General features: G+C 36.0%; 2 protein-coding genes across 2 annotated transcripts; both read left to right on the top strand.

Moving 5' to 3' along the window:
- The first annotated feature begins 2,034 nt into the window (after nt 1–2,034).
- Nucleotides 2,035–5,812, top strand: LOC113061596 (cleavage and polyadenylation specificity factor subunit 5-like). The gene is made up of 7 exons (XM_026230839.1): nt 2,035–2,311; nt 3,280–3,480; nt 3,751–3,814; nt 3,921–4,010; nt 4,178–4,253; nt 4,336–4,450; nt 5,431–5,812. The coding sequence occupies exons 1-7, from the start codon at nt 2,193–2,195 to the stop codon at nt 5,450–5,452; spliced, it is 687 nt and encodes a 228-aa protein (XP_026086624.1). The 5' UTR covers nt 2,035–2,192; the 3' UTR covers nt 5,453–5,812.
- A 1,881-nt stretch (nt 5,813–7,693) lies between these two features.
- LOC113061594 (leukotriene B4 receptor 1-like) lies at nt 7,694–9,828 on the top strand. Its single transcript, XM_026230835.1, has one exon. It carries the CDS (start codon nt 8,160–8,162, stop codon nt 9,135–9,137), a length of 978 nt encoding a protein of 325 aa, XP_026086620.1. The 5' UTR covers nt 7,694–8,159; the 3' UTR covers nt 9,138–9,828.
- The last annotated feature ends 591 nt before the right edge of the window (nt 9,829–10,419 follow it).

Raw genomic sequence — 10,419 nt, 5'->3', positions numbered from 1 at the left:
ATTTGAAATAAATTCATAAAAAGAAACAATTGGGATAGTCTTTGTGAAGGCAGCGTGAGATAAGGTGAGGATATCATGGTTGGTTGTTCTTGTTGATTAAGGTTCAAATGGAACACCATTCAGATTTGCATTTGTTAGCAGTTGCATGAAGGTGAAAATGAACAAAAATGTGAAATAAACTGGATTATAAGGGGCAATCACACTCTAACATGGATTAGAGCCCCTAGTGTGAGTATCTACAGTCATGCCCAAAAATAATGGCACCCTTGGTAAATATGATCAAAGAAGGCTGTGAAAATTAATCTGCATTGTTAATCCTTTTGATCTTTTATTAAAAAAATTCACATAATTCACATTGGATAATACAAATTTAAAATGGGGGGAAATATCATTATTAAATAAATGTTTTTCTCTAATACACATTGGCCACAATTAAGGACACTCCTAGAAATTCTTATGAGTAAAATAACTCAGAAGTATATTCCCATTCATAATAACAATTGGGTGATTATGAACATGAAATTATCCAGCCATTGCTTCCTGTTTCACAGAAATATAAATAGGGGGGAAAACAAAGCCCAAATGCCCTCAATCATCCATCACAATGAGAAAAAACAAATAATATATTTCTGATGTGCAGCAAAAGATAATTGAGCTTCACAAATTAGTGAAGTGGCTATAAGAAAAGGGCTAGAGCAGTGAAAATTCCCATTTCCACCATCAGGGCAATAATTAAGAATTTCCAATTAACAGAAAATGTTATGAAACTGCCTGGAAGAGGACGAGTGTCTATCGTCCTAATGTGTGGTGAAAAGGGGACTCTGAGTAACTAAAAGCTCTCCAAGGACCACAGCTGGAGAATTGCAGAAAATAGTTGAGTCTCGGGGTAAGAAAACCTTAAAATATATTGTCAAACAGCACCTACATCACCACATGTTGTTTAGGAGGGTTTCAAGAAAAATTATCCTAGCTCATCCAAAAACAAAACTCCAGCATATTCATTTATCAGACACAACTGGTACTTGGTGATGGGTTTGGTGAAAACAGGGTTAAAAAGTACCCCATGTGTACAATGAAATGTACTGCCATATTTTTGATGTTGTGGGCCTATATTTCTGCTGGAGGTCTGGGACATCTTGTTTAGATACATGCCATAAAAAATCAGTAATGCCATGTTTGGATCATCCAACTGTACAATAATCCAAACACAAACCTCAAAAACAACACAAAAATGGGTCACTGGGCACAGAACCGAGCTTCTGCTATAGCCATTACAGTTCCCTGACATGCACCCTATAGAAAATGAGTGTCGTGGACTGAAGAGCAGCACCACCAACAAGGGAAAGGGTCTGAAGTGATTATGGATGAAGGAATGTTCTCTGATCCCTTGACAGGTGTTCTCTAACCTCATCAGGCATTATAGGAGAAAATTTAGAGCTGTTAAACTGGCAAATGGAGGTTTAAAAAATAATTCAATAAAAGGGTGCCTTAATTGTGGCCAATGTTTATTAAAGGGAAAAACATTTATTTCATAATGATATTTCCTCCCATTTTAAATTCTTATTATCAATGCAATTTTAGATTTTTGTGATTTTTTTTTTTAAATAAAAGATCAAAAGGATTAACAATGCTGATTAATTTTCACAGCCTTCTTGATCATATTTACCAAGGGTGCCCTTATTTTTGGACATGACTGTAAATGAATAGCAGACAGCAAAAATGATTAATAATAAAAACACTGATAGCCATTTGGAATCATTGCTGCTTTAAAGATTTTGAGCATTTAAAGTGACAGATGACACAACTACATTGTATACTTAGAATACACTAATTTAGTTATCTTTATAATTATCATTCTTGGTGTAAACATTGTGTATTTTGAAAATACAAAATACTGTATTTGTATTTAAATAAATTTTCCCACAGTATTTTGTAGTTTTATTTTAAATACATTTTGATGTATTTGTACCCATCTCTGATGACAGGAACATACGAGCCGTAAAATGAAACGCACTGTAGTAACACAGAACGTAGCCGGATGTCCCGGATGTGCTTTCACAGCAGAGTGCCGTATTCCAGTTTTCATCGAGCGCCAAGGCTGGGCGATTCAATCCCTCGAATATCGTAATCAACTGTAAAAACAAAATTGGTTAGTGCAAAGATTAAGACGCCACTATATTATCTGTCATACGATGTCAGTTGTACCTCCAAATCGATCATCTACCGGTTGGCCTCGTGGAGTAAATCAGTTCGGTAATAAATACATTAGCCAGCCGGCTAAACCGCTCACCCTGGAGAGAACAATCAACCTGTGAGTAACATTCACCGCTGCAAACTGCGTGGACTATTAAATTTATTTCATAACCAATCCCAGAGATGTACGATGGTCTCTGCTGAAGCAGCATCCCCCTTTAAACCTGCCAAACAATCGTAACGTTACGTCCTTCCTGGTCACTGCTGTTTGTTTGCGTGTGCACGTTTAAAAGAACACGTAACGTTACATTGAATTTTAAAAGCATACACACCATTTTTCAATTTGAATAAATGCTTTATACAATATTCATGGGGAAAAAATCACTAGATAAAGCCAATCAAACATAGTTAAACTCGGGTTTTATTTTACAAGTAACGATTAAGGCTGCACGATTATGATCATAATTGTCTATTATTAAGTACGATTATAACAATCTACACTGAATGATATTTATACTATTGTTTGAAAAAACTGCATGCCTTATTTTTATATGACAAACAAGCTAAAGAACATAAGTGGAATTGGACAATTATTACGATTGGCATCTTTAATTGTAATCGCGATTAGGAATTCGATTATTTGTGCAGACCCGTTTACAAGGTTTACATTTTTATGCATATGCACACACAACCAGATACATGAGTTATGTGCCCAATTACACACTATACACTTGCACTATACACACTATCCACTAGTGTGTGCCTTTTACATTATTTTAAGCAGAAATAGTCTAGCAATAGCACTTTGTTTTCCAGTAAATTAAGTGCATCATCCAGGTATTTGAAGTGCATTTTTTATTTCTCTCCAAAAGTTGCATGTGATTTAAAGAAAATGTCTTAGTACTCATTTAAACTAGTGTTTTGCGGTTATCTCTTAACCCCACTCACTGTCAAAATGGCAATAGTCAACTTACTAACAGTTCTGGCTGATTTTGTCCTGTGTGCTGATCACCCAGTAGATCAGTAAAGGTCTATCATATCCTCATTTAAATGACACCTGAACATCATGATGTTTGTTTTTTGCAGATACCCACTAACAAATTACACATTTGGCACCAAAGAGCCACTCTATGAGAAGGACAGCTCAGTAGCCGCACGCTTTCAGCGGATGCGGGAAGAATTTGAGAAAATCGGGATGCGGCGGACAGTGGAAGGGGTTCTGATCGTTCATGAGCACAGACTTCCTCACGTGCTTCTGCTGCAGCTGGGAACCACCTTCTTCAAACTGTAAGCAGCCAGTGCTTCACTGGAGTTTGTGTCTTATGGATGTGATTAATTCAGATGGGTGCTTTTCAGTGGATAGCTGTACTGTATTGTTGAAAGTAACCAATCCTTACATAGATATTATTTTTTAAATACATTTTTGTTCATTATTTTACTATGACTTGTTCTCTTTTCTTTGAATCTTTTGTTTGTTCATAATGCGTCTGTTAATAAAGTGTTTACTAATATGTTTGTCAGTGGCTGACAGTTCTATATTGTTTTGTTTTTTTACAGTCCCGGGGGTGAGTTGAACCCTGCAGAGGATGAGGTGGAGGGGTTGAAACGACTGATGACTGAGGTATTATTGCTTCTGACTGTATTTAAAGTCATATGCCATATTATGTAACAAGACTAGCAAAGATTTAAAATGACCTGAAGAAGAATTTTTCAATTTGTTTTTCAAGATTTTGGGGCGTCAGGATGGAGTGAAACAGGACTGGGTCATTGATGACTGTATTGGGAACTGGTGGAGGCCAAACTTTGAACCACCACAGGTAGTTACTTGGTTTCATTTCCCTCAGACAAACATGCACTGGATCACTAACAGTATTGTTTTTTTTTTTCACTTTCAAGCACATTAACTAAACCAAATGAAATATCTAATTATTGTAGTTTAAATCAATGATAAATCAGATTTAACATGTCTCATTTCCTTCCATAGTACCCTTATATTCCAGCACACATCACTAAGCCTAAAGAACATAAGAAGCTTTTTCTAGTACAGCTGCAAGAGAAAGGTAGGATGAAAAACATTGTTTACTCAATGTACCCCGAGTACAAAGTGATTTACAGCTTTACTTGTGTGTTGTGTGTTTTTAGCGTTGTTTGCTGTGCCAAAAAACTACAAGCTAGTGGCCGCCCCCTTGTTTGAGCTTTATGATAATGCTCCTGGATATGGCCCAATCATTTCCAGTCTCCCACAGCTACTGAGCAGGTGAGATATTACTTTTGAACCCTGTAGCACAGGGGTGAGCAAACTTTTTGTCATGAGGGCTACATCAAGTTTTAGTATGTATGTGAGGGCCGCATAGTATATGCATGACAAATGAAGCTTTGAGATATATTGCACTTGACGTTTACTGGTTTGTAATATAATTCACAGCACATTTCAGATGATTAAAAAAACGTGATTTCAAATCCTGAAAACAGCATTTCCCCACAAAATTACTTTTTATTACATATGAAAAGTATGCTTTCTCCCTTTGTCTCCTACAAACACACACACACACCACACAGATACACGTGCAACAAACGTGCACAGAAAATTTGCACTTACCTGTGACATTATCAGGAAACAGTTTAGCAACCGAAAAGCTACATGACGTTTCTCAATTACACCACTGTTTTTGAAGAAGGTTCACTTACAGATTCGCTATTGGTAGAGAAGCTGCTGCCGAAAAATGTTGAGAGACGAACATGCAGTGCTCTGGTAATTCACACATGCTCAATCTCGCTCTCTTTCATAACTGCATTAGTCTGCATACTAGCATTACAATAAATTACGTTTTGTAATCAGCATCGGGATTCTGCGATAGAAAACGCTGTAACAAGCTCCGTGATTTATTTTCTTTTGTTGTTTTGGGGTTTTAATATTATATATTAATAGGCAAAGGGGACTAAATATTTATTTTGCTTATGTCTGGCCCTGATATTTGAGTGCATTTTAATTCTGACTGAATATGCTGAATACTGTATGTTATCTGATACTGCATCAGAAGTAATTTTGGACTAGCTGCCTCATGGGCCGGGTGAAAGTGCCCGCTGGGCCGTAGTTTGCTCACCTCTGCTGTAGCATGTAGTACATGGGCTCCACATAATATAATATTGGCAAATGCGGTCTAATAACATTAAATGATTGCAAATCCTTATTTCTATTGTTGTTCATTTGTTCAATCTGTTCATTCGCCTCCACAGGTTTAACTTTATCTACAATTGAGAGGCGTGAGATTTTGTCTTGACCGTGGGCTGTCTCTGTGAGCGCAGTCTGATGGGGTATCAGATGAAGACTTTGTGTTAAGGTGTTGGCAAGGTCCATTGAGGTTTATGAAATATTGCATTTTCTGGCCTGTCTGCGTTACGTTGATTTAGATTGCATAGGAATGTGTGCATTTTTTTTTTCTCATTTATAGATACATTGAAAATCTTTGTTATTGAACTTTGTCATCGAGTAACTACATTTTTAAGTTTGACTACATGGTGAACCCAGTGTCTTTTGGAAAAAAAAAAAGTTTCAGTGACTTAAAAAAAACCTTGTATATTAGTCTATGCTTTTTATAATAAATTGTTCTCATGGATATTTTGCAGGTTTCAGTTTGTATAATTTATTGTTGCTGTGTATGAAAAAAGAATTTGAATTTTTGTAATTTATATTCTAATATGGCTAATTATGGTACTCTATATGTTAATATTAGTCAGGGTTTCTTTATCCAAAAACTGTCTTAATTTAGTTTTACAGACCATTTTACACACTTATTCTGACCTTAGGAATTAAGACTGTTTTGCTCTAAAATCTATTTAAATGGATGGACTGATATGAATCATAACTTGTAAATAAATTTAACCCACTCTTTCCTGGAGTTTAGCAGAGCCACGCTTGCTACATAGTCAAGATAAAGCACAATGTGAATGAAAAATTGTCAACCAAAATTATAAAATTAACTCCCTCTCAGGTCATTCAATGTATAGAGGAGTTAGTTATTTTTCATTGGAACAAATTTGGAGAAATTTAGCGTTACATCCTTTGCTAACCAATGAAACCTTCAATGAATGATGCAGTCGATGTATGCCATCATGGTGACAGTTTAAACCGATGATAAAAACATCACAATAAATCAAAAGTAATCAAAATAAAAAATGTCATTATTTGTTGTCATTTGTATATGTCTTTATCTCAAAGTGCTTCTCAATAAATTAGAATTTCATTTATTTCAGTAATTCAACTTAAATTGTGAAATTCATGTATTAAATTCAATTCACATCAACTGAAGTAAGTCTTTGGTTCTTTTATTGTGATTATTTGGGCTCACATTTAACAAAAACCCACCAATTCAACAAATTAAAATACTTCATAAAACCAATAAAAACATTTAGTGAATTGTTGGCCTTCTGGAAATTATTTTAATTTATTGAACATGTACTCAATACTTGGTAGGGTCTCCTTTTGCTTTAAATACTGCCTTAATTTGGCGTGGCATGGAGGTGATCAGTTTGTGGCACTGCTGAGGTGGTAGGGAAGCCCAGGTTTCTTTGACAGTGGCATTCAGCTCTTCTGCGTTGATTAGACTCTCTTCTCTCATCATCTTCTTGACAGTACTCAGGTCTGGTGAGTTTGCTGGCCAGTCAAGCACACCATGGTCATTTAACCAACTTTTGGTGCTTTTGTAAGTGTGGGCAGGTGCCAAATCCTTCTGGAAAATTAAATCAGCCTCTTCAAAAAGCTGGTCAGCATAAAGAAGTGTGAAGTGCTCCAAAATTTCTTGGTAAACGGGTACAGTGGCCTTGGTTTTCAAAAAACACAATGGACCAACACCAGATGACATTTGCACCCCAAATCATCACAGACTATGGAAACTTAATACTGGACTTGAAGCAACTTGGGACATGAGCTTCTCCACGCTTCCTCCAGACTCTAGGACCTTGGTTTCCAAATGAAATACAAAACTTGCTATTATCTGAAAAAAGGACTTTGGACCAATGGCAACAGTCCATTTCTTTTTCTCCTTAGCCCAGGTAAAACTCCTCTGATGTTGTCTGTGGTTCAGGAGTGGCTTAACAAGAAAAATACGAAAACTGTAGCCAAATTCCTTGACACTTCTGTGTGTGGTGACTCTTGATGCCTTGACCCCAGCCTCAGTCCATTCCTCGTGAAGTTCTCTAAAATTCTTGAATCCAGTTTGCTTGACAATCATCGTAAGGCTGCGGTTCTCTCGGTTGGTTGTGCATCTTATTCTTCCACACTTTTTTCTTCCACTCAACTTTCTGTTAACATGCTTGGATACAGCACTCTGTGAACAGCCAGCTTATTGGCATTTCATTTTTGTGACTTACACTCCTTGTCAAGGGCGTCAATGATTGTCAGAGACCATTTTGAAGGCTCAGGAAACCAGTTTGCAGGTGTTTTGAGTTGATTAGCTAATTGGCATTTCATCTTATTCTAATTTGTTGAGATCGTGAATTGGTGGGTTTTTGTTAAATGTGAGCCAAAATCATCACAATTAAAAGAACCAAAGACTTAGACTACTTCAGTCTGTGTGCATTGAATTTATGTAATACACGAGTTTCAGAATTTGACCTGAATTACTGAAATAAACGAACTTTTCCAATACATTCTAACTTACTGAGAAGCTTGTTATAAAACACTGGTCATACTTGAAATTTAAAATGTTTCCATAAAATGTTCATATTTGTTTGTGCACTAGTTACTGATCTTTTATCATATGATTTACTGTTGTCATATTGCTAATTATTTATTAATGCAAGTGCTGCTAAAACCTGTTCTTGTGACAATGATATGTGGTCTTTGTTTTTTTGTTTCCAGCTATAGGTAAGCATGCCATTTCACATATGTCGTTTTGTGGGAGGGGTTGTTTCAGTAACTCATAAATTTGGTTTCTAAAATTTGAGATTAAAAAATATTTTTGATCATGATGGAGCTCAACATAGGCTTCAATTCCACATCTAACAGCACTTCCATGGGTTCAGAGAAGATCGCTCCTGCTGTAGTTCTGGGTTTGTGCTGTTTGGTTGGTTTGCCAAGCAACATTGCGGTAATACTCATCATTGCTCGTGAGTGGAACAGAAACCTGAGCTTTATCTTAAAACTAATGCTAAACCTTGCGGTCTCTGATGCTTTGACCCTTTGCTTGGCTCCTTTTGTGCTGTATGGAATACTGTTTGGATGGAAACTTGGCCTTTGGTTTTGTCAGTTCCTGTTTTTTTTGGGTCACTGTAGTCTGTATGTTGGGGTCCTGACGGTCACCTCCATGAGCATCCACCGCTATCACAATGTCATCAAGTCAAGAGTCACTAACAGAATGATACTGCAAAGACTGGAAAGACGGCACAGGCGCCTTCAGCTGATTGGCATCTGGTTTCTAGCTTTTGCTTTTTCCCTGCCAGTACTTTTTACCCAAGGACTCGAAGACAAGGATGGACTTAAAAGATGTCAGAGGAAAATGGAGTCGCAGTCTGTAGAAGTGACTCTTTTGCTTTTTGAGATCCTGGTTGGGTTTATCATTCCATTTGTGACAATGTTGATGTGTTATCTATGGTTGGACAAAGGGTTGAGACAAAAGGCCAAGAGCTCCAGTCTAACTAGAGCTCCACAGGACCAGGAACCCAGAAACCAGGGGACAAACGTTAGGACTTACAAGAAAAGACTTGTGATCAGCATCGTTGTGGCTTTCTTTCTGTTTTGGACTCCTGTGCACATTATCAATGTGATTGATATAGTCAAAACTCTGACTAAAACATCTCATCCAGATGTTCATTCCCAACTGAAGTCCTTCCGCGAAGTATATGGTGATACAAGCAAGACTCTGGCTTTGCTAAACTGCTGTCTGAATCCTTTTCTCTATGCCATCTCTTCAGCGAATCTAATGAAATATTTCAGAAAGAGATAATTCAAAATTTCTGATTCAATAATTTATTTTTAGTCAAATATATGCTTTAAAGACAACACGCACCAAAAAAAAAATAAGAAATTGTTCTAAACTACCAAAATTTGATTTTGGCTTGTAATAGTAGCAGAACCTTTTTTATAAAGTTCTATAAAGAACCATGCTTCACAGTGTTTTATAATTGTATTCATTAATATTGTTTTTACCTCTCTATCTGCCTTGTCTTATAATATCTTGTAGCCTGTAGTAAAACACAAAATAGAAAGAGGATATAGTAATGAAGACTTTTTCATTATTATGTATATATTCTGAGTGGCAGTTTCTCACTGCAGATGATGACGTTGGGTGCGATGAGTGAGGTTAGAGTTACAGTGTGTCTCCTACATCTATATAAAACATTTATGTGTATGAAGGCCAAAAGTAGAAAAACAAATAGGCAGTATGTAAGCTTCGCAATGTAAAAAAAAAAAAAAACCTTTTGAAGAACCATATTTTTTTAGACTGTGGATTAAAAATGTTCTTACATAGTTTACAGTAGATGAGCACATGCTTTTGGTGGACTCACACTATTTAACAGCTTCCTGTGTCATGCATTTTATACAGAAACATGATCATATTTATTAACATGAATTGGGTGTTGTAAATATCAGTATTATACATAATTGCATTTTATTTGATTGCTGTAAGTGTTATTAAACAGATGGAAATGTTCATCTGGTTGCAGTTTTTTTTTTTTTTTTTTTGTTCTTTGGTAACAGTCAGAACTGTTTCAACTGATAATGTAAGCCAGGGTTTCCCCAAACCCATATTTGTATTCTTATATATCTATAATTTTTGTTTACATTGTTTAAAGGGGTTAAGGGTTGGTTATCTGGTTTAAACTGGATATGTTGCATGTAATGCTTACCAGAAATGCTATATTAAAACTAAGAACATCTGCAAGTGTGGTTATTAGATGGTCGTAGATAAAAAAAAAAAAAAAAATAAAAGCACGAAGTAAATGTCTTCAGTTTGCACGAGGTGCTATATTAGTCAGCAAAAGAACGGAAGAGAAATATGTGTTAAAACCACAAAAGGAAATTGCAAATTGCAAATTGAACAAGGATTGAACAATGCAAATGGTTTCATTTTATATATTTAGATTATAACTTAAGTGATTTTGATATTTAATATTTTATAATTCACCTTATTTTTCAATATGGAAGCAAACCCTTTTCTGCATAAGTGCCAGACTTCAAATTCATAAGCTGCTATGGTTAAATAAGTAAGATTAAAAAAGTGCAGT

The sequence above is a fragment of the Carassius auratus genome, chromosome 43, assembly GCF_003368295.1.
Source record: "Carassius auratus strain Wakin chromosome 43, ASM336829v1, whole genome shotgun sequence".
In the NCBI taxonomy this organism is placed as follows: Eukaryota; Metazoa; Chordata; class Actinopteri; order Cypriniformes; family Cyprinidae; genus Carassius; species Carassius auratus.
This window is presented reverse-complemented; position numbering and strand designations above follow the sequence as displayed.